The 25,108-nt window shown below is 27.7% G+C and overlaps 2 protein-coding genes across 6 annotated transcripts in view; one reads left to right on the top strand and one right to left on the bottom strand.

Annotated features, from left to right (window-relative positions):
- The window catches only part of LOC142330971 (uncharacterized), a 106,334-nt gene extending 96,567 nt beyond the window's left edge, over positions 1 to 9,767 (bottom strand). For 4 of the 5 annotated variants that reach the window (XM_075376456.1, XM_075376455.1, XM_075376454.1 and 1 more), the window contains exons 1-2: positions 9,635 to 9,767; positions 2,474 to 2,727 (exon numbers count right to left, since the gene is read on the bottom strand). In XM_075376456.1, the coding sequence (XP_075232571.1) occupies positions 2,474 to 2,716 (243 nt within the window). In that variant the 5' untranslated portion in view covers positions 2,717 to 2,727; positions 9,635 to 9,767. Of the gene's footprint in view, positions 1 to 2,473; positions 2,728 to 3,144; positions 3,406 to 9,634 lie in introns of those variants that run through there. The other variant, XM_075376457.1, reaches the window with a different exon arrangement.
- On the top strand, positions 3,521 to 23,317 carry eIF3f1 (eukaryotic translation initiation factor 3 subunit f1). The gene is made up of 7 exons (XM_075376459.1): positions 3,521 to 3,660; positions 10,205 to 10,422; positions 11,708 to 11,778; positions 13,137 to 13,354; positions 17,181 to 17,272; positions 21,472 to 21,725; positions 23,154 to 23,317. The coding sequence occupies exons 2-7, from the start codon at positions 10,314 to 10,316 to the stop codon at positions 23,238 to 23,240; spliced, it is 831 nt and encodes a 276-aa protein (XP_075232574.1). The 5' UTR covers positions 3,521 to 3,660; positions 10,205 to 10,313; the 3' UTR covers positions 23,241 to 23,317.
- The last annotated feature ends 1,791 nt before the right edge of the window (positions 23,318 to 25,108 follow it).

Here is a 25,108-nt window from a genome sequence, read left to right as displayed (position 1 = left end):
GTAGTAGACTACTACAAGTACTTATCAGAGTTCTACAACAAAAAAAAGAAATTTTTTATGAAGAAATTTTCATGAATAATTTTTTTACAGATTTTTAACTAGACAGACAGTTATTAATGACAAACTACATAATAAACTGAATATACAAGATAATGCCTTCTTAACATAAGATTTAAAATAATCAACAAACATTTTTATTCAAGCTTGGTTTTGCATATTTTCATCAGTTGTATAAAAATATAATAAAAAAATTAATTTTTTAAATGAATAATTATTTTTTTAACAAAAAGGCTGAAATAAAATAAGAAAATTTAAGCAAAAATTCTTCATAAATAATTTTTCATAACATTGAGGTTCTGCCCCATCCTCTTTGTTACTGCCTGGCCATCCAGGTGATACAGAATATTAATTTATACATTTCTTTCTGTCGAGTCAGCAACATATTTATAAAAATAAAATCTTCTATTTAACTAAAACATAGTTTTTTTTTTTTAATTCAAAGGATCTGGGTTCAAATGCTGGCTAAGCTTAGAATTTTCCAATTACCACAAAATTCATCTACCTTTAAATGGCAAGGTGGACTGTAACTGGACATCTGCCTATAATAACCAAAACAAATACAGAAATACAAAAATCAATATTTATTTCTTTTAACTACTTGCAACTATACCTATTTGTATGTTATTAATACACTACACATTCTCTGGCAGAGTATGTAAATAAATATATATACATTTTTAAAACTTTATGTATATAAAATTTAAGATTTACTGATGTATGCTAAATATACAGTAAAAATATTTAAAAAGTATATTTAAAAATACTTTTAATTAGATTTCAATCTTGTCTTTAATTAATAAGTACCTTGTACTCAATTAACAATTAAGGCAGTGTCTACATGAAAACCAATCAAATAAAAATAAACATGAGTTGTAACTACGAGGGTCGTTCAATAAGTTCTTAGAAAATCCAAGAAATGGGGCTCGTAGTATCAAAAATGGTTTGCTTTTAGTAAGCATTATTTGTTGCTAGAGTGCAGTTAAAGTTTCAGCTGTATCCATCATGTGGTTTTATTATCATAGTCGATTGATTCAACACACTACTACTGTTTATTTAGAAAAATAGAATAAAGTGAGTTTCAAGTGGTGATTAAACACTTATATTTAAAAGGCTTAACACCAAAAGAGATCAAAGCTGACTTGGATGAAATTCATGGAACATCTGCTCCTGTATTTGCAACTGTTTACAATTGGGTAAATGAGTTTAAACGTGGCTGTATATCCACAACAGATGAACATCATTCGGAACTTCCACTGGAAGTGACCACCCCCGAAATGATTGACAAAATTCACGATATGGTTTTGAGTGAACCAAAATGCACAAAATAGTTGAGGCTATAGGTATATCGCAAGGTATAGTGTTTTCAATTTTACACAAAAAATAGGTGTGAAATTTTTTTTTTGGAAAGGTGGGTGCCGTGTTTGCTCTCAGTGGAGAACAAATGCAATTGTGTGGTTGACTCAGAGGCTGTTTTGCCGCTTTTCTGTCACAATCCTGATAAGTTTCTGCGTTGATACATAACTGTGGACGAAACATGGATACATTACTACACTCCAGAGACAAAGGAACAGTCAAAACAGTGGATTTTTCAAGGGTAACGAGCTCCAAATAAGGAGAAGACAGTGAAATCGGTCGGCAAAGTGATGGCCATGGTTTTTTGGGATGCAACTGCTATTATCATCTACACTGATTACTTCGGAAAAGGACAAACAATAACTGGAGATTATTATGCGTCGTTATTGCACCAGCTGAGCAAAGAAATCAAGAAAAACATCCTCATTTGTAAAAGAAAAATATCCTATTCTATCAAGACAATGCACGGATGCACACCTGCACAGTTTCGATGGCCAAAATTACTGAATTAATAATAATAATAATAAATAATAAATGGATGTACAAAGCATTTTCTAGCAGTTAGTTTCAATAAGCTTTACTTAGATTCGGCATCATTAGTATTCCTATCAACAAATTAACCTATAGTCTTGATTATTGTTGTATTAATGTTTTTGAATTACATCAAGAAAAAAGGATTTCTATAGTTGTAATTATCTCAAATGAGGTGAAAAATATCAGAGTATGAATTTAAAACAAACTAGATTTTAAACCTGCGTGCACAGGTATGTTTATTTTTATTTATTATAATTTAAAAATAAAAAAAGTAATACGTAGGAAAAAACCAATAACATTGGCTCACACTCAAGAGAAACTTCTTGGAACTTTGTCTAGTTCCAGAAAAAAATAAACATACAAAGATTATTGACTACAAAAAAACTGAACATTTTTTTTTTAATTAGACATAAATAATAAACATTTTTTAGGTCAATAAAATGAAATGAATTAGCTTATTAACTTGCAAAAATTTGTACTCTTAGCCAAAAAATAAACTGAAATAAAAAAAAATTAATTTAATTACCATTAAAAGTTGCCGGTTAGCTTCAGATAAATTGTTCCATAAATCTAATGACATAAATTCTTTAAAAATCTCTTGTGATTCACATAGAGCCTGAGGTAGAATAACTGTTTGCCCTTCAAGCATAACTTCTTCCATTCTATCAGCCTCTTCAGAATCTTCTGAACAGCTAGACCCTGATTCGCCATCAGAAGATGAAGATGCAGTTGACATGTTACTACTCCAACATAAACCAGGCTCCATCATGCCTTGGCAGCCTAATTAAAAAGAATAAAAAACCTTAAACATAACAGCATTTTCCTATAAAAAAAAATTATTTTAATTCTACTGTAAGCCAGAACAAAATTTTGTCATCACTAATTCTTTCCATCGGTATAGATACAAAAGTAGCAGATTGTTATACATTTTTGTATAAAACTGGTTAAATAAAATCAACTGATTCCAAAATTTTGTGATAATGTACAGATAAACAGATTAACATCATACCTAAGACACAAATTAAAAGTAAAACTGAAACCAGAATAAAAGAGCATTTGGATTTTTAAAGACCAAACCAGAGAAACTGGTTATAATCTAATCTTGCCTGAAAACTGGTCACAAATTTAGTTTATTAGAAACAAAAGTTAAAAAAAATTCTTTGTAATAAATAGACATTACATAAATAGTCAACTTACTTTATCAAAAAGGATGCAGAAACTTCATTGATGAATACCAAAAGGGGATCAACATTTAAAAGCCTTTTATAATTTTTAAATTCATTAAAAATCTTTTAAAAGTTCTTTCTTTTCATAAAACAGTTATCCCCACTCTTAATGTTTGTTCGTAGGAGGGGATATCTGTTCGATCAGTTTAAGGTTCATGCTATCCCTCTTTCCTGAGATAACCCAAGGGCATCCATTAGGTCATAGAGGCCAGTCTGTTTGAAGATTCAGTAGTCTGGCTGTTTTAAAGATGACTGTATGCTTTTAACTGCAATTGTTTAAAACAATACTTCTTCGTGTGGTCAACACTTAATATTTTTTATTTATAAACAGCGGCAGAAATACTCATTTCGTATTGTTTTAAAAGTGTCTATCACTTATTTGTTATTACTTCTTTTGTTACCATTTCTCTTCCTCAATATCTAGGATAATGACTGTTTAACAATTGACAAAAGTGGCCATCTACATTTAGATTTAACAATTTTTTTTGTAAGTAGTTTATGAATACTTTCTTGTTTGCAAATTTATCTCAATAACTAATCATCATAACTCTTTTACTGCGTTGTGTAAAATATTAATATTTGAATATAACGTTAGTACCTGCAACCAATTTTCACAATATTAAACAAAATTATATACAGCTAAACCTCACTGTTACTTGATTTAATTTATGCTGATTTTTTACTAAAATGAATTTATGTCTGTGCTAGTAAATAATATGCAGGTAAATTTTGAAAAAATATGAATCCCTAAAAATATCACAAAAGATAATTGAATGTCACTGCGTACCATAATGTACAGTATTAATTCCCTTCATCCAACAATAAAAATTTAACTCTTAACATCACATTTTCAACATAGGTAAACCCTGAAATAGTGCAGTTAGAAATAGAAAATTAATTTATCTACAACATTCACCTGCAAAATCTTTTTTTTTCACAATCACGCTTTATCATTTTACTCATAACAATTGTTTTATCATTTGTTATGATTCTGTAAAACAAATATGCTTTTCAGTCATTTAGAAATTTTACGCTATTTAAGTAAATTTATCTTCAATGTTAATAATAATAAATTAACTATGGTAGTACAATTCTCATTTAAATATTAATTTTTTATATTTTTCAACCAGGAACAACTTATATTATTTCACATTTAAATTTAGATTTTTTCTTTGACTTTTTTAATTTTGAAACACATTAGATATAATTCAGATGTGCCTAATATTTCATTGGTCAGATTTTGAAAATTATAACAATCTGAAGAATATTAACTCCAAATTACAGCTAATAATTTAAAATCAATCTAAAAATATTATATCTATAATACTATCTTCATGAATGAATATGTACAAAGATATACATGAACTCACTGAAGGGAACACACTACAATAATCCTTAAACTACTTCTACATTTTACAAAATTAGCAGTTCCTTTGAAAGCAAGAAAAGTTTATACTTTTACGATAAAAAATCTAATTTTCTAAAAATAATAAAGATAAAACTAATATACTTTTGATTTGATGAAATTTGCCTGCTTAGAAATTCCTTGGCAGTAAATTAATCTTTCAAAGGAGTACGTTGCTGCGTTAATATTTTCTTAGTATAAATATGCACATTCATAAAATTATAATACATACATGCATAGATAACCAAAATCTTGTAAAGTATCCTCTAATGCTTACTGTTGTGAGATAGTTCAGTTTCTTTCAACATTTTTAATGGTTTTTTTATTTTCAGCAACGTTCAATTAATTTTTATCACTATTATAATAAATTTTAAAGTTATTAGGTTGGTTTGTTTCATTAGGTTATTATTAATTTATCATGGATGAAAATAATACAACCCACTGGGTTGGTCTAGGGGTGGGTCTTCCCAAATCAGCTGAATTGGAAGTCGAAAGTTCCAGCGTTCATAAAGTCCTAGTAATGGCAGTTACTTTTATACGGATTTGAATACTAGATCGTGGATACGGGTGTTCTTTGATGGTTGGGTTTCAATTAACCACACATCTCAGGAATAGTCAAACTGAGATTGTACAAGACTACACTTCATTTACACTCATACATATCATCCTCATTCATCTTCTGACGTAATACCTGAACGGTAATTCCTGGAGGCTAAACAAGAAAAAAAAACACTAGCAATGGAAGAAAAAAGGCCATCTTGAAAATCTTTTGTCACTGATTTCAGTGATTTACAATTCTTATACATATTATTAAATTCCATAACTAAAAAAGGTTGTAGCTACCTAAAATGAGATAAAAGTAACTTGCTGACTTTGGTATGCACATTAACAAGATAAGAAGTTAATCCACATCAGGATTATTATGAAAAATGAGGAATAAATTGGTTTCCTATTTTCTACTTCACCGAATTGAACACAGTGAGGCATATAAGGCCACTGAAATGCAGGAGATATTCAGACCTTTAGTTCAAAGAAGGATTGCCAGTATAATCTAAGCTAATATTCTTAATGAAAGTAACTTGGATTAATGGCTCTTATACTTCAGATGTTTATGTGCATCCAAGCCATAAAACAGTGTACAAAAAAAAAAAGATTTGATGGTTTGGCTATGTTTTGTGCAGCAACAACCAACCAATGGCAAAAACTGCAATCCGTTTGAGTCCAGAAGGATGACAGTCAAATAGGCTATCTAAAATGCGTTGGCTAGATAGTATAAATGAGGACTTGTGCAATGTCAATGTCCAGCCAGAGGAAGTGGCAAACTGAAGAAAATGGTGATCCTGTTATATAACAGCAGGTGAAAACCATGCTAAAAAAACTTTTCTCCAGTATTCTTTAAATTTCAAATTTGAATTGAGCATCAGATTATGGGTTTTCTGTTTATAACTGCATTTAATTGTGCAGACTAAAAATGTTGAAATTTGAAGAAATGAAATAAAACGTTTTTATTTAGTAAATTTTTGAAGGTGGTTTTATTAATGTTTTAAAAAAATTATTTTAATTTATGAAAAAATTACTCGCTTAAAATAATTTTTCAATCTTTACAAATTATGGCAGGTTTTTTTAATGGCAAAAAACAATGAAAATTTACAATCAGGCAAAATTTATTAATTTTATAATGTATACTTGAGTCAAAAATTATTCTTAAAATGACAATTTATTCTTATATATCTACAATTTATATCTTATTACTTAAAAATCAATAAATGATTTTATTATTATTAAAGTATTCATAACTACACATAAAATTACTCATTCACAATTATTATTTACTGTTATTACTATAAAGGATAATTAATCAGTTTTACTGCTTGTTACAAAAACGTTTATCACATTGATATACTAAATGATTTATTGCAATTTATAAATACACAATTTTAACTTCACAACTATTTAGAAATATACTGAACAATTACAAAATACTAACAATAAATCATAATACTTAATTTTCACTAATTTCTATGGATTTTTTTCATGTTGTCTGGGGATATTTTACTGGTTTACTTACAACTTATCAGGCTGAAAATATATACATCTTTCTTAAATTTTAACAAATAATCTCAAAACTTATTTAGAAAGTCAGGAACAATTTATTTTAGTTATTTTAATGTCATTTAATCAATTAAACAACTTTTTTTTTTAACTTAATCTCCAACTACATACTTTTCCCAATGCTCTACTAAATTTTTACAACAGCAGCAAAGAATTGTTTGTCTAGAAATTTCAGCCAGTTCTGTAGACTATGTCCTCGATTTATGTCTACTTATTATGACACTCAACGTGTAATGACATAGGTAAACTACAAAAATATGACTAAGTCACAAGGGAATGGAATGTCTGTTGCTATCTTCAAGCGTACTAGCAATAATACAAATAAAATATGCTACAGAAAATCTCTTCTTACTTATTTTTGGTTATGCTCAAAAAGTGCATTTTTACATTTTTATTTTTTCTTTGAGTATATTGACATCAAGCTCAAATTTATATTATTTTATACACAAAAGTTGAAAAATAAAAATGATAACGCCAGATTCTTCTCTCACTCTTTTTAAATCACAGCTAGCCTTTCTTCACCTTTTCTTATTAATACTACTCAACTTCAAATATATATATATATATATATATATAAAAAATGAATGTTTGTCTGTCTGTATGTCTCTTATGCCTTCCTAAACCATTCATCCGATTGCGATGAAACTTTGGCGAGTTGTTGTGGGCACGCCTGCGAATGTTTCTGAATTAGTTTGGACCCGCTAGGTGGCACTGGGGTTGATGTATTTCAAAAAATTGTATTTATGGTCCGATTTGGCTCATATTCAGGATATACATTAGTTATGTGAAAGACAAATTTTTGCAAAAAACTATAACCGCTAGGTGATGAAAATATTTACGAAACAAACAAATATAAAGACTTTCTTCTTCTACATATATATATATAGAAGGTAAAGTTCGTATGTATGTCCGCTGTAAACTAAAAACTGCTCAACCGATTTACATGCCGGAAAAAGAGAAAAATCAGAAAAGGTAAATATGGGAAAAGAGAAGAAGGGAAATAGGTAAAAGGGGAAAAGGGAAATAGAGACAAGAGGGAAAAAAGAAATAAAGTGAAAGGTTAAATTTTGTGATGTTCCATAATGTTCATTCTTTTAATGTTTTATCAAATTTTCAATTGTGTTCATTAAATATATATATATATATATAGCGAAGCATTGCCGGGTCTGCTAGACCCGGCATATGACTTGTAGATAACTATAAATAAACTACATAAATTTATTTCTACATATGCCTTGTAGTCTTATAGAGTAAATTTCAGACCAATTTTCCTTAAAATATTAAACATTTTATTTCATTTTACATCAAATGCCTCTTCCAGATTTAAAAATGCCATGTAGGAATTTTAATCTTTGAAAATTAGTCTGGTCAGAAAAAATGATCTCTTTTATTCATGTTCAATTTCGAAGAATTTACTGGCTTCCTAAATCTAAATCAATCAATAGTTCAACTCTTTAATGCTTCTTTTAACTCTCCTGCTTCTATTCACTCTCTTTATGGGTTCTTAATTACTGAACAGTACACTGACTATTTTACTATATTCTTGATAAAATATGGATAAATTGAAATACAATTTTGTAATGACTTGATTCAAAAAGGGCTACAGTACCATAAATAACTTTATAACAAATTTATTATTATTTTTTTTAGAAAACATATAAATATTGATCAAAAAGCAATCATATTGTAGAAAATATATGACATTTTTTTCAATTTTGCCTTATCATGAGTTTTCATTCCTGGGCATTGGGATGTCCAATGTTAACAGTGTCAAATTCATAGCCCATATTTTTATAAATACACACTGATAAGGTTTTTTTATTACTAAGATTTAACTAATTTAAAATATACTGCAACATTTGATAACATGGCTATTAAAGTATTAGCAGAAATTAATAAAAAATGTTCTAAATTAACTGTGGTGAAAAATTTATTTTACATGTACATACATTTTACATTAACCAGTATATTATAGAGATATTTGGAACATCTTTACTGATGAGGTAATCATGGTAAGAAATTTCCCAATCAGATTTACTCAAAAGTAGATTTTGACATAAAAATGGTGGATACAAAAATATAAAATTAATACATGAAATATGTAGGATGAAAGTATGTTTACTCTGTAAATTAGTTTACAATCAAATTTGATAATATTATAAGACAGACTTAATATGTGTTGTTTATGTAGTCCCACAGCGACAAAGGTTATTAAAAACAAAAATAAATATAACTGTCTAAATTTGGATGGTAAACTACTATAACTAGATATTATAAGCCAATTATAGTAAAAATGCAATAAAAAACATACATTATGTTATGAAAGAACTTTAGTATTTACATTGACATTTAATATTTTCAACTTCTATTCTACTTTAAACATATACTTAGTTTTGATAGATAACATTTATTGAATAGTTATGATTAATAATAAAAATTAAGTGAGTTTGTAGTTTTAAGACCTTTACTAACAAACGGTAAGGTTAGCTACCTGTATTTGTACTATCAGTATTTTTTCTAATCAGAACAACAAACTTCTAGACAAATCGTATGGATATTTTTCTATCTAGTAAAAATATGTAGTATTAACAACTTACTTAAAAACGATAATCCTGTTACAACAATAACCATTTTTAAACCTATTTAGGCAATTACAGAAGTACACTTGTTTCAATATACCTGTTGTCCGAGGTTATAAGATAACCTATGAAATTTTAAATAAGTAACAAAATACAAAGTAATACACATTGAACACTTCCTTATCAATAGCTTTAAACTGACTCTGTACTTTTTAAAACGTATTTGAGAAGTAACAGAATACGCAAACCAAATTTACGAAATACATTCAAATAATTCAGTTTGTTAACCGGTAACTAGCGTATTAGCCATAGAAAAATACTGATAAACGTATGCAAGTAGGTTTAAAAATTATAAATTAACTTACCTTGACAGATAAATAAGTTAAGTTTTGTCTAAATTCAGCATCCACCTGCGTTGAGTAACACGCTCTGCAATGCAGATAATATACGCTCTAACAACGGAGGACATAGCGGACGGAACAAGAACCATGATGATTGTTATGAGCGAGAAACATTAGGTAAATCAATGCTGCCAAATTTTATAAATTTTTTATTTTAGTAATTTTATTTTTAAAATCCGCTAAAAGTGGTAAAATTTATTATGTAAAACGCTCTAATTAAGATAGCAAATGAATAATCTACATTGGTCAATGCAGAACCAAATATTTTAATTGTAAAAGTAATAGGTATATTAAGAAAGATTTCAGAGGAATTCAATATACAGGTTAATATAATTAGATACAATAAAATAAAAGAAGTCGATAACAGAATAACGAAGCGACAGTTAAGCTTCTGTGAATTGAGATTTATTACTAAATTTTAAATAGATAATTAACATTTAAGAATGAAATTTTGGAATAATTCCGTATCTTAGCTGAATTTTTTAATGCTATTTTTATCATAAGAAATATGACAGGCATATTTTTATGTTTTAGCTCTTTCATATTATGTAATCTCAAACAGAGAAGAGAAATCTAGATTCGCCAGTGTACGGGTCGTTTCCCTGTCACGTTTTCGACGTTAGGTGGTGTTAAAAAAGGCGATATGGCTTTGAATCTCGTCGTTAAAGTACATCCTGTGGTGTTATTTCAAATTGTAGATGCTTATGAAAGAAGAAATGCTGATGCTGACCGAGTTATGGGAACCTTATTAGGTGTTTATGCCATTTTTTCTTGTGTGTAACATATATTTAGGTTATGTTAAACGTTTTGTGATATCATTTGTAAAGAGATATTACTAATTAATAATTATATTCATTTCTTTTTTTAATATGTTCTACAGCTTTTTGCCAGTTAAAATACCAGTTAGTTTCATTTGGTGGTTAAAATTATTTTCAACAGGCTAGTATTTGCGAAGGTTGCTCCAAGTTTTAAAGTAATCAAATGTAGTACATTATTAAGAGGTATTTACAAGCTTTTACACATATTGTCCACAGCTCGTCTTTTTATTTCTACGCGAGTAGAAATGAATTTCACATTTAAACGATATTGAAGGAAGATAATTAAAGTGTATATGATTGTAAATGTACTAATACAAGGTAATGCTATATACATTGTCTTGCAATGTTGTTATATGTAACTAATACATATAATTTCAGATAAGTTGCTTTTTTGTTATAGTGAGTGAAACATATGCAATTAGCTGAAACACCAAATGTTATGCTATTGTGACACGTGGAGAACTATTTAATGTATGTGTAAATCATGAGCACAACCACAGTAGAACATTCTTTAATGGAATTAAGTGAAGAATAAAAAGTTTTACACCTTTGTCAGCGTATTGTATAATATTTCTAAACAATTTTTTTTTCTTCAAATTATCTAGTTGTATATAAATTGCAAGTTTTTTATTCATAAATAAAAAGGCATTAATACAATTCATGTATTTGTTGTTTTACTACGATTAATTTTAATATTCCATTAATCTGTTAACTTTGATAGTTTGTTCTAATATTCAAAGTGTATCGATAACAATATATTCAAACTATTTATCAAATGTAAATAATTTTGATTTTCTAATGCATTTTTAGATAGTAGTAAAATTAATTAAGATTAATAGACTGACTGTAAACAGTAAAGTTATCTGTTTTCTATAATATATTTACAAAAAACAGATCTTATTAAGAGAGATTTTTAGTAGAAATTAGTTTTTCTGGTAATTTTTAGGGTTTTATTTCTTGATGAAAACTGATTAATATAGTAACGATTAAGAAAACATTAAAATTTAGTTTTGAGACCAAATTTTGAATAAATCTTTAATTTTTAACAATGGTGTGCGATTATTATGAGATGAAATAAATAGAGAAATCACTAATTTTAAATGATAAACAAAATTATGATTTTTTTTTTTTGTTAAGTGAAAAGTTTGTGATGTACTATTGTGAATGTGTTTTTAAGTTATGAAAAAATTCAGTTATACATGTATTATTATTTTTTCAGGAACTGCAGATAAAGGAGTTGTGGAAGTGACAAATTGTTTCTGTGTACCTCATAAGGAATATGAAGAAATGGTAAGACATATCCTTTTTTTTAAGTATTTTGTAAAATAACATTATATTGCAGGCTCTGATTAATTACTATATTAATTATATATTTGATTTTTTTATATATATATTATGTCCACCCAGTTTGTTTGGTGTTCCCAGTTTACATTAATTGAGAAACCATTCGCAATAATTAAGATATTTCAGTTTGTTTTTTATTTTAAATTGATACAGTATATGGTTTCAAATTTAATTCATAAATATTTGTACTTTACTCACTTGTTATGATAACTTATGTATGTATAAATACATAAGTATCATATGCAGTAGCAGAAATTCTTTGAATTTGACTATGGCCCTTGAGTCCTAACAAAAGGTTACTCATTTCATTTTCTGTTTGAACTAACTCCATTGTATTTTTAAACTAAATGCGGTCAAGCTTTCACTATAGCAATTCTTTCTTTATTTAAATAAGGTATTTTAGAAAAACATAACTGCAAGGAACAAAATTATACTCCACTGAGATATGAAGAGTTTACAACTCACAACAGGAGATGAGAGTAGCAACATAAGCAACCAATATTTTCACTACTAGTATCAACGTTAAAGGTGACCTCAAATAACTGCAGTTTAAGCTGGCTCAGTTTGTTATAAGTTGCTCACCTGGTATGTTCACAGTGAGGTAATTTCTTGTACATTTTTATTAGTTCCTATTAACTTACTACTTTTCCCATTCATTTTCTTACACTTTTTTTTAAATCTGCTTCTTTAGCATAAATTTTTGAAAATGGAAGCTGTGTGATCTTTGTTAAAGTGCTTAACAGAGTTAAAGCAAAAGCAGTAAGTTATAGCAATTTTTGCAAAATAGTTCTTTTTATTCTGCTAAGAAGGAATATGTTGAGCTATTTGTTTAATGTTTCAGAAAATCGCCATCATTAATGTCTGCTGATGCTAGAGTGAAAAACAAAGATTAGAATAAAGATGTGTTATGGCATGAGTTTTTAAAATATTACATTAAATTTTATTTGTTTTGTCATTGAAAAATTTGAGTTTTACATGTTTTTCATCACTGAATCACATAAAGAAAAATATAACTAAACTTATATTCTTCAATAAAATATTTTTATTGAAAAAGGTTAAATGAATGAATTATTAGAAGAAAAATACCAGCCACTGAAACTAAGAAAAACTGAATTAGAAGCCAATCTGTTGACTATTAAAATTATGTTAAAAGATTACCTTGTAAGATGTATTGTGTTTATATGAGTGATTTAAATTAATTTTACCATTTGATTCCTACCTTGGTGATGACATTTTTTTCATCAATTCTAATTCCTTTACAGTTATGTAAAATTCGTTGATATTAATTTTAAGTTCTATTCTAGGTTGAGGCTGAATTGAATTATGCCGCAGATTTATTTGATATGAATATGAAAGTTAATAAACAAGAAGCAATTGTTGGTTGGTGGGCAACTGGTAATGAAGTTACCAGTCATTCATCTGTAATTCATGAATATTATGCCCGTGAATGCCCTAACCCAGTACATATGACTCTGGATACTACTCTTCAAGGTGGCCATATGGGAATTAAAGCATACCTTAAGTATGATAATTTTAAATTTATTTTTATTTATTTATTTATTATATTTTTAAACATATTAGCCGCTGTATTTATCTAATTAAAATGAAAAGTAAAGGTTTTTGTTTATATGAAAATATGAAGATTTGCCTGTTAATCTAGTTTATGTGAAATTCTTCATCTAAATATTATTACTTTATTATTATTAAAGGAATTTCTGTAAATTTTTATGAAGTAACAACTGTGGAAGTTTTGTAGCAGATATTTTGTAGCTTTAGATGAGATTGTCAACAAAGAGTATAATACTTTTATTTAAAAATTATTGAAAGCTTTACATTATTTTTAAATGCATCTAAGAATGTTTAAAGTGAATATAATACATAGTACCTTGATTTCTGAATGTCTGTATTATATGAGTAAGTGTAATATATGTTATATGCCGTAATTTGAGATTGAATGTTTCAGTTATTAACCTTGACTGTATTGATAAGGTAGTGAGTGTTGATTACTGCTTCATTATGACCAACTGCAACTATTCTCATTTTGCTACTGCTTCATCACTGTTAATATATACACACACACTCTACATGTACTGGTCTTTGGGAGGATTCATACATTTTTAGTTTGTCTATATACTTTACAAAATTTTGTCATAGTCACAACGAGCAAGTAAAGGAAACATGTTTTGTTATCCATACAAGAAGAACTGAAAGATATTATTAAACATAAACATTGGGTGGATAGAATTTTTAAAAACATATATGCTTATAATTAGTTATAAGGAAAATGACTGTTAGGAATTGAAAGAGTTATAAACAGAAATTGGAAATGAGTTTCCCAAGGCTATCAGTAAGTTGTCATGTAAACATGAAAGTGATGTAAAGGGGGAACACGGAAAATCATCAACTTATTTTTATTGTGTAAATAAGAATCCCAACTGTAACTTACTAATCAGTTCTACAAGTTAATTAGAATTTTTTGATCATTTTAAAGATGAATAAATTCACTGCACGTCAAGGTCATAATTGAATGAATCATATGGTTTAAGATAACTGATTACAATTGGTGAGATTCCTTTGAGAGGTTGCAGAGTGCACTGCATAAATAATTGTGAATATTTGAGTTCTCAGTAAGTGTAAATTACAATGGCACTTTTAAACTGTAATACTAGCAATAAAATGTTTGATTCTATAGAAGAAAGGTCAAATGGTTGCACACCAAGCAGAGAGGTATAATTTTAGTCTGCTTAAATACAATAGATGACCATAAACTTACATTGTCCATTGATCCGTTTAGTCAATGGACAATTGCGAATTCAACAGCCAAGTGCTTTTATTAATGATAATGTAAAAATCCTTATGATATATACCTATAAGTTCATCAACTGATTTGTGTTTATTTACAATATAGTTTCATGAAACATTTGTTCAACATGTGAAATGATATGGAAATATATGCTGGATTTAACAAATGAAGATGTCCATTCAGAGTCCAAAAGAAATTAATACTTAAGCTGTAATTAACTGTTTGATGTAATTTAGAAGGATGTGAGGCAGCTGACATTTTTTAAAACCTGAGATAATATTGTAGCCAAACAATGAAAGTTTGACTTCCAGAAATAAAGAATCCCTTGCTAGTACTCTACCAGTTGTGGCTTGGCAGTAATCTACCATTTATAAAGAATCTAACTGGAAAAGATAGTAATGATTGTGTAAATAGTGATAAACAGAATGAATGAATGAATGACTGGTGATGGTATGTTAAATTAGAGTCAAAGTATAAATCTCTAGTGGTGATGAACAAAATGTTATGAGGATTGCATGTAAAATCGGTTAATGATTTCTCATTAGATGGCCTGAATGTCTGTAAAACTCATTATTATACATTAAACTTTGCCTCTTTGTATTTTGTTGTTTAGATGGCAATATATTATTACATGGAAGAAGCAAGGAATCACAACAGTAGAAAAAACTGTAAAGGGTTTTGTTTTTAATTCTTTTAACATTAAAAAATGTATTTTATTTTCCACAGCGTGAAACTGTATTATATTTTTGATTATTTTTAAAATTCAAAAATGTTAATTAAAATTAAGTATTGTACTGAGTATGCGATGTACGCATATTTCAGTTTCTTGTTTAAAAACCTGTACATAATTTAAAACATAATTTTAAAAAAAAGCCCAAAATTGTATTCGTCTGATTTATGTAATATTAAACATATAAAAGTGTAAATACCATATAATTTAGGAAAATGTTACTTCATTTATTTTCAATACTAAACAACTGTGGCTACCTTATTATCCAAGGTAAGTTCAGTCCATATTAGCTTGGAAACCAAGTGTTCACTATGTATATCTTAAATTATTAAAACATTGTTATTTAATTTTGAGTTATTTTATCATTTATTTTCCACCAAGACGTGTTTATTTAAGTAGTGATACTTACCTCTCTTTATTGCTTCCACCATTTAAAATCCAGTACAGAGTCAAATCTCTTCATTAAAAAAAATGTTTTTAGATTTAACTCTTAATCAAATTGAAACAGATGTTCAGAGAAAATCTTCAAATACAAGTAATAATAATTAATATCTACAACAAAAAACTCAAACCATTGTTGTTTGAGTTTTCAACAGCATGATTGCAGGCTTTGCAAACATATAGGTTTAGATAAAACAAGGAGCAAATTACTACTTTAAGAGCTACCTCTTCCTTCCTCTTTTTGTACTGAATTTGACTTATTGAGCTCTTCAACGAAGTTGATTATAGAAAGCTTAGCAACTACCAATTACAGTATAATCTTATTATATTTGCAATGTGAAAGCGCTGTTTCCAGGTACACTAGCCATTACTGACTGAAAATTATTGATGAGGTACTTCCAGTATATCCCATGTTTACTTTGTTTTTTCTAAACTCTCATACTTTTAATTTTAGTGTAGCCATAATTATATAAATTTAATATTTATAAAATATTCCATACAAAGAGCATCTGTCAGATGGCAATTTGGTGAGTAAGTGCTAACAGTCTGCATACTTCTAGTACACTTTACTGGTCTCAATTTTGAAATGGAAAATTTTCTGAAAAATCACTATATGTTTATCATTTCATCTAACAGCAAGGAATCTTACTGCAAAAATTAAATTTGATCATAATTGCGTTTTCAAACACAAACAAACATAATACCAGAAAGGTAATTAAACAGGACCTGTTTCATTTGATCAGTAATAGAAACTGCTAAGGGGAGAATCAATGTGAAAAATGCTTGTAGATAAAATGCTTAGAAAACTTATAAATTACTAAAATGAAAATGAAATTAAAGTGTACATAAATTTGAATTCACAGACTTACTGTGAAAAAGTTACTGTCAAAAAATTATCACAACTGTAGTGTGAATTTATTAAAATACATAGTTGTTTCAAATATTCTCTTTTTTATTACCGATCGTTTTTAAATAAAAATAACATTTTTTTTATGCAGGAGAATGTAAAAAAATAACTGTAAAATAAAGAATTTGCAAAATAATACAGAAATTCTAGAAATAAATGATAACAATAAACTCTTAGATCTATTTGAAAATGATTAAATTATAAAGTCTTTTATAGATTAGGCAAAAATCACAAAAAAGTGTTGGAAGATTATAGCTTGTAGCTAAGAAATTAGAGAGTAGAGACATAGTGATATGCCTTATCACATTATTTTAAATCTAACATTATTCAGGCAAAATAATTTTTATTCAGGCATGGTTGATTATAAAAAAAAGAATGATTAGTTTTGACTAAAACTAATCATTCTTTTTTTTTACTGACTTATTTTTTTAATTGAGAAAGATGATGTAACAGAGATTTTTTTATAGTGTTCCAATGGGTGTTCCTGGAGGTAAATCAGGCTGTATGTTCACACCGATTGCTGTAGAGGTGACCTGTTACGAATCTGAAGTTGTAGGAAGTAAGTTAAGAATTTATTAATTAAAATAAACAAGATTTTGTTTATTTAAAATAAAACTTTAGATTGTGATGATTAAAATTATCATTTTTATTTAGATTTATTTTTATGCGTGGTAAAATTTCATTAAGATGACCAGCCAAATTTTCTCATAATTTTATATAGATGGTTGTCTTTTAGAGCATGATGACCTGGTGATAGCTTTACTTATTTCAATCTAATACTGAGTGTGGAGAATTTTTAAGTTGTATTAAAGGAAAATGCTTTTAGTTTAATAATTTCTTCCGGAAAGGTAAGAATTCATAGTCTAGTCAAGCTTGACATTTTCACTTGCCACAAATTTCATTTCTTGTTTTACTATTGAAAAAAATAAATTTAATTGGGGACCATCCTATAATATGAATATAATATATTCATATGATATAATATGAATATGAATAGTAAATAAAGTTAGAATAAAGACCAGAAAATTTATTAAAATAAGTGTTTTAAAAATACTATAATAAAAAAAACTTTTAACAGATTGACAAAAAGTTACATTAAACATATAGTTTTATGACCTTTAAAAGTCTACAGTATATTAAAATTCCTAGTAATTCAACAGTAATATCTTCTATTATGTGGTTATTTAAAACAGTTTTTATATCAAAAAATAAATCAACCTCCTTATTTATTATTTTTTGATTACAACCTTTTTTTTCTTTTTTTACATAATTTAGAGAGATTCGTCCCTTTCTTCCTACTTAGTTGAATTTATACCACATAATTCAAAGTGGAATCGTGACATTTCTTTGTAAAAATCATATTCTTTCTTGTTCAGACTCTTTTTTTATTAAATTCTGTATTGATGTTAACTCCTACCTGTTAACCCAGAGTAACACTTTCAATCTATTCGTTTCATCTTTTACCAGTTGATGTACATGATTAAATCAGGGTTATGCTTTTTTTTGTATATTCCACCACCCAGTGTTAATCTCGAAATTACTGATGTTGAATTGAACTATTTTATAAAGTTATGTTTCAGTATTATGAAAAAAAATGAAAAATTTTAATCCCAATCAGCTTGAAAAGTTTTGTTCTGGAACAATATTTCAGTTAAAATAAAAGTTTAATTCTGAAACTCAGTATTTAATCCTTATTTTTTAATTCTATCCCGCTGTAAACAAAGTAACACCATGAAAAATATTCTAATTTTACTAATTTTGACAAATGGTAGCACATGAATAAGAGCATGCTTAAACCACGCAGTAGAGCTACTCATATTCCAGAACTAGAATTACAGTCATTAGACTCGCTGTACAAATGACATAGCAGATGCCACTTGTTAGTTAACTATTGTTAGTTAGTGGGAGTGAGTCATTTTTGAAATGCTGTGGCTCTACCTCCACGATTTCAATTTGTTTTCACGCGGATTAAACTAGGAAAGATTTTTATAAAAATCAAGTGGTAGAGGTTGGATTAAAAATTGTTTACCTTAGAGATAATATAGTCTTCAGTAATAAAATGATTGACATCAAAATGTCTTCTCAGAAGTACTTTAGTTATTTCCAGAACTGGTCGCCTCAGTGATGTGGTCACCATTAGAACTTTCATTGCATAATATGAGTAAATATATGAATTTTCTGTATTAATGGTCTAGTTGATGATTTTACAAGATTTTTACTTATTTTATAAATTCTGAGATTATAATTATCAAATCTATTACAGTTTTTAACGACATTCCTTTTTATGTATTTATAAGTCCGATCTGAAATGATTTCATTTTTGTGATCATCCCATTTAAAAGAAAAGTTAATACAGTAACTTAATTGATATCATTAGAAATGCAACACTATAAACCACATGTGTTGTAATCTTTGCTTAGTTTATTTATTATTTTTTCTTATACCAGGTAAGCAACTTAAATTTGAACTACAGACTAAACACAGTTGTGAGACATGCAACATTGTATGAATGAAATGAGCAAATGAAAACATAAATTTAAATTAAATTCTTCAGAATTAAAAATTTAGAAAACATAAATACTAATTACTACAACACTTTAATATAACTCAATGTCAATTGTAATGATAAACATTCTAGCTAGCACTTTTACTGACTGATGATGTGGGATCCCATGCAATTATTTTATTGTAAGTGTTTATGGAAAAAATCGTAACTGAAAAACTATTGGTCCTGGAAGGATGAAACAAAAAGCAATCTAACCACATTTTCTCAAGGTAAAAGATTGGTCCAGTTGATTATTTACTTATCTCTTTTCTTTTTATGAGAAAATTACCAATAAAGTTGAACATGAAGCTCTAAAACATCAGCTGTGTGTGGTCTGGCATAAACCACTCATTTTCTAATAGAAACCCTTTTGCAAGAAGCTGAGGAACAAAATTATTATGCAGCATGTTTAGATAATGTTCACTGTTCACTGACTGTTCAAAAAAGAATGACCCTATTATCCCATGACTTGTGGTAGTGGTCCATATTGTAATTCTTGGGAGCGTGATGCACCTTTTCATGAAGCCCAAAAACACATTTTGTTTATTAACAACTCCGTCTAGGTGAAAATGTGCTTCTTCTGAAAACCAAACATTGTTTAACAATATATCTTGGTTCAGAGCCCATTCAGCAAATGCCATTCTTTGATGTTGGTTGTCAACCGTTAATTTATGTAACACTGTTATTTTGTTACAGATACAGATGCAGATAAGTTTTTAAAATTCGCTGCACAGATGGCCTAGAAATCCCAAGTTTTGTTGCTGCTTTATAACTTAAAGGCTTAATTTTCTTCGGGCTCTTGACTTGACTCCTAGGGCCTTAATCATTACTTAATGTTAACAGCATTCTATAAAACTTTACCAATGTTAAGTAATCTGCAGAAACTGATTTATTAGATATAGCTTTGAAGATTGGAATTTTACCTTATATCATATCTTTCAATTTCCTGTATTCTACTTCTTGAGACATTCATTAGATTATAGATCCATCTGATTGTAAAAATTTAGTTCTTGTCCTGGTCAAAACCCAGGTGGATATTACTAAATAATTTGTATAGATATTTAAAATGTCAGTTACAGGATTTTTTTAATTATTTTTTTATTCTGAAAAGGTACAGAGTCCATCAGTTGAGAAAGGTGCAATTTTGACCAAGTATATATTACTATTCTAATGAATAATGCATGCAATCACTAGGGCTCTACTTAATCTGTGATCTGGCATTGTTATATGTCATTACGCTAAATGGAAAAAAAAACTTGACAAAATGATTATGTGTAGTGAATGCGGGCAGTGTATGGCAATTATCTATTTAATTTTTAGCAGTTTAGGAACACATTGTACACTAAGCAGTAAGGAAACCCTTGAACTTGAGAAGAACAGAAATTAAATATCCAGGGCTGGTTATTTAATTTCTGTTCATATTTTAAAGTAGGAGATTCAAGATCATTGTGCAACAGTGAGAATAATTTCTGTTGTTTTCATGTTAGCTGAGAGACAATTCGCTGAATCTTGGAAGATTAGATAAGAATAAGAAGATTGTCACTTCCAAAGGATGCTGCATTCCTTATCACATGATTAGAGAATCATGATGACCGTTTGTAGTACATTAAAAACATCTTTTAAAATACTCATAAAAATAAAACATTCCTGAATTTTTGGCAAGTAGTGGAAACTTGTGGCTGTTGTTACAATCCTACAACTAAACATTATGTTTTTCTCAACATGACAAAATGTCTTAAAATTCTTTTAGATTTTTCTGGTATACCTACAAAGGAGACTTCATCATTTCCAACCAATTATTCGTACCGGGTAGATGATTTCTTCTTGACAACAAGGCACTGGCCAACCATGCAGTTGTCCAAAAATATTTAATCCAGAAATAAGTATGTGTGTGCTTTCAATCATTCACCGTTGTTTCTGGATTCCTTTCTATAATTATTCCCTGTTTCCAAAATTAAATGTAACATTAAAATTAAATATACTGTTTTTACAGTGAAACAACCAAAGTTATGTTTTTAGTTATACCAAAAGAAAAGTTGAAAAGGTTATTTAACCACAACATATGCAAACTCATACAGAAGAAATAAACTTTGTAACATATTTGAGGTAATATCTTTCTTATTATTTAATAGTTACTGTTTCTAGAAAAATTGTTAAAAGGAAAAAAGATTCTGATTTATCCAATTAATTATTTGTTAAAATTTTATTTATAGTCAGATTGTGTCAGAAGACAATTGGTGTTGGATCAAAGAAAACAGTCGAACCAATGACAGATTTAAATCAAATTGCTGAAGCTGCTGGGAAATTAACTGGTTTGTTAGATCAAGTTCTTGCTTATGTTGAAGATGTTTTAGCTGGAAGAACACAACCAGATAATGCTGTAGGACGAGCGCTTCTTGATATGGTTCATAGTGTACCAAAGATGACACCTGAACAGTTTGAAAATATGTTTAACTCTAATATTAAGGTAAATAAAATTTTCTTAATTTATAATTTTTTTATAAAATTGAATTACCTATTTTGTTACTTTATAGATTATTTTAGAAAATGTTGAATTATCTAATTTAAAAACGTCTTGCACCTTCTTTTTTTATGTATTTCAGGAACAATTTATTGTTATTAGTTGCGATTATAATAAATCACATTATGGAATGTGAAGATAATACGAAGTACTGACAGTACATATTTGCATTTATGACATAAAATTCTTAAAATATACAATTGAACAAGTTTATGGAATCACTTCCAAAATCATTTCTGTTGTTATTGCGTATTTCAAAAATTTTAAATTAATGTAATTAAGTTGAATTTTACAAAAACAATAGCAAGTAATGGCTAAGTTCAGTTGTAATGCAAGTAATTAGTTTATTATTTGTGATGGTTGAATACTAACCATGAACATTCTGATTTTGAATAATCTTTAGCAGTCAAATACGTAAACAGAATTGTGATGATACTGAGTGTGATTTTTGACATACAGATTCCAGTCATGAATGATTGAGTCAGCTGCTATTTACCTGTACGTTAAGAAAATAATAAAGTAACTCCAAAAATTAAATTAAAATAAAAAATAAATTTCTCTTGAATTTTTTAAAAATCTGTTATTTGTTATAACACTTCTTTTTTTTTTTGTTTTAATTCTTTAAAAAATATATATATTTAATAACTAGGTATTAATAAAAAATCTGTGTGAATATGTGACTAAATAAAAACAAGTACAAATTTTAAGTATAAAACTAAGAGTAAAAGTTTGGGAAGTTAAATATTCAAAGTTGGTTAACATTAAAAGTTAAAAAAATTTGATTTTTGACTGTGGTATTTGCTCCATCACTTGACTAGTTATAAGAAAATATGAATTTAATTACGTTTTAATAAACAATGTTAATTTTACAAAAAAATAATATCCTCTTAATTTTTCCATTCTAATGTTAGACTTAATTAAAGACATTCATAATTTTAAAAAAAATAAAAAAGTATTTTATTTAAAAGTAAAGTTCTTAAGAGCTCAGAAAAAATGAAAAATAAGTGGAATTTGGAGAAGAGTTTTGTTATTTTAATAATAAAGGAAAAACATTTGACTAAAAATATAACCACTTGGTGCTCACTACAGTCAATAACATTGACTAGTGATATGAATTGATGTAGGATATAAAATTGTATTTTTGTAGATATGGAAAGTTATTCACGATGTAAAAAATGAATATAAATAATAATCATATTTTTTCATGTAGTGAATTTTAAAGGTCTTTTTTCACTGCAGCTTTTAAACATTCCAGATCAATTTTCTATTTCGAAAAAAAAAAGTAAAACCTTATAATGTTAAAATGTTAAATGAAAGCTTATTTATATATATATATATATATATAATATTCTGATTCTGTGTTTTCTGTTGCAGGACCTTCTAATGGTTGTGACATTATGTCAGTTAACTAAAATTCAGTTACAGCTTAATGAGAAGTTAACATTATTGACGTCATTGTAAAAATATTGAAGTATAAGAAGTCATTTGTTGTTATCAATTTACTGTAATTTTTAATAAATAATCTGGATGAATCAATATTTGTTTGGACGTTTATTACAGTTTAGTTGTAAAACTTATTAATATATATTTGTCTCGTATTAGTAAGAGGGGAGGATAAAATAAATAAATAAGTAGCTCCTGGAAAGTCTTAAAAGGGTTTTCCCTAATTCATAGGATAAGTATAGATATGTGATCAACAAACTGAAATAAAACAAGTATATATGATTATAAGTTGTATAAATTTTATATGAATATATTCTGCATTATCTAAGTATCTCGGAAACAATTTTATTGATTTTAATGAATTATTTACAAATCAATTTTAGGTATGCTGTTGAAGGTTTCCAGCAGATATTAATCATCTCCAATCCATATTGCTGCATTGATTACCCTAAAATTCATGACAGTTTTCATAAAATTTAAAATTTCGTGATTGTGTGATGTATTTTTTTCAGAATTTATCTGGGGAACTGATTTTCATGTATAACTTGCATATCAATTCGTTTACAATCTGTTGAAGATTTTTGTATCAATCGTATCTAAATCATGATTGCAATTTTACCAACTGGGATATGTCCAGAATTCCTCACAGGATCTGAAATTCCAAGTAGATTTCTTTTATTGATACCTTTTTGTTATAAATTATACAATTAACCCTTTTCACACCTTCTGTTTCCCTGTGTGCATATACAGTTTTATTTTTTTATTTTTATAGATTTACAAATAATTGGATTTACTATACAGTCATTCACTAGGTTAGCAGAGAGAAAGTGTCTAGTAAAACTGAATGTCACTGCATTTTGGTAAGCTTGAATGTTTGTGTACAACTTTTTCTCAGGAAAGAAGGCGGCTACAAGAAATCATTTTTCTCCCACTTTTTATAGTAAGCCCATATCGCAGGATGATTGCTGTTCTTGAGAATAAGTATTATTTTTGGGTATGACTTGTGTCATTCATGTACGACTATTATGGTTATGCACTTAATTAACACAACAGTTGGATTAGAATATTTCAATTTTATTTTCACGTATAGAGTTTTATATCTATCAAAAAATTGTTATATTTATAATTTTGTTATCTAATGAACATGATTAATGATCTGGTTCTTTAAAATTCATTTTTGGAAAGGAGAATGATGAGTTTACAATTCCAATATCTTAATGATTATTGTTGCCAATATTATATTATTATACGTTAGTAGAAATAAACAATTTATTATTCTTAAAAGTTGTACTATCAGGAGGAATAGACTAACTAAATTGTTTATTTATTCACTTAGATATTTCCATATGCCATACAATTCTGAGATAAAATTTTTGATGTAAGAAACCTCTCTTTTTTCATGAGTGGCTTTTGAATCTGTCAGAAAATTTAAATTTTGCTGTGTAAGTTTCAGCTGATCATTATGCAGTTGTTGATCAGTTTCAGTAAAGAAAGAAATGGTGCACCATAATATTAAAACCTCTATAATCCCAAGAGATTGTAATTTACAGGATGTCTGCTTTCTTCTGGTTAGGGTTAGTTACTGTGACTTTTCACAGCCTTTCTCGCTCCCCTTTTCTATTCCTTGAGTTCTCTATGGATGAAACAATTAGGTCCATGGCTACAGACAAAATAAAGCTGCCTTTTAAAATACAAATACGTGCATTTATCATAATAAAATTGTCTAATGTTAAAAACACAAGTGTGTGCTAATATGGATAAATGGATATACTGTACTTAATGAATAATCCATTTTGAAATATTTAAATTTTTATTGATAAAGAAATAGTATCAATATAATAAAAGTCAAAGTGTTATTTAGATTATGTGTGTATCAATAAAAAACA

This window comes from Lycorma delicatula, chromosome 10, assembly GCF_047948215.1.
Source record: "Lycorma delicatula isolate Av1 chromosome 10, ASM4794821v1, whole genome shotgun sequence".
Classification (NCBI taxonomy): Eukaryota; Metazoa; Arthropoda; class Insecta; order Hemiptera; family Fulgoridae; genus Lycorma; species Lycorma delicatula.
This window is presented reverse-complemented; position numbering and strand designations above follow the sequence as displayed.

Coding starts and splice junctions, on each gene's coding strand:
- eIF3f1 (XM_075376459.1), top strand. CDS start 10,314: ATGGCTTTGAATCTCGTCGTTAAAGTACATCCTGTGGTGTTATTTCAA. Junction 10,423..11,707: donor AGTTATGGGAACCTTATTAG/GTGTTTATGCCA, acceptor TTATTTTTTCAG/GAACTGCAGATAAAGGAGTT. Junction 17,273..21,471: donor CGAATCTGAAGTTGTAGGAA/GTAAGTTAAGAA, acceptor TTTTATTTATAG/TCAGATTGTGTCAGAAGACA.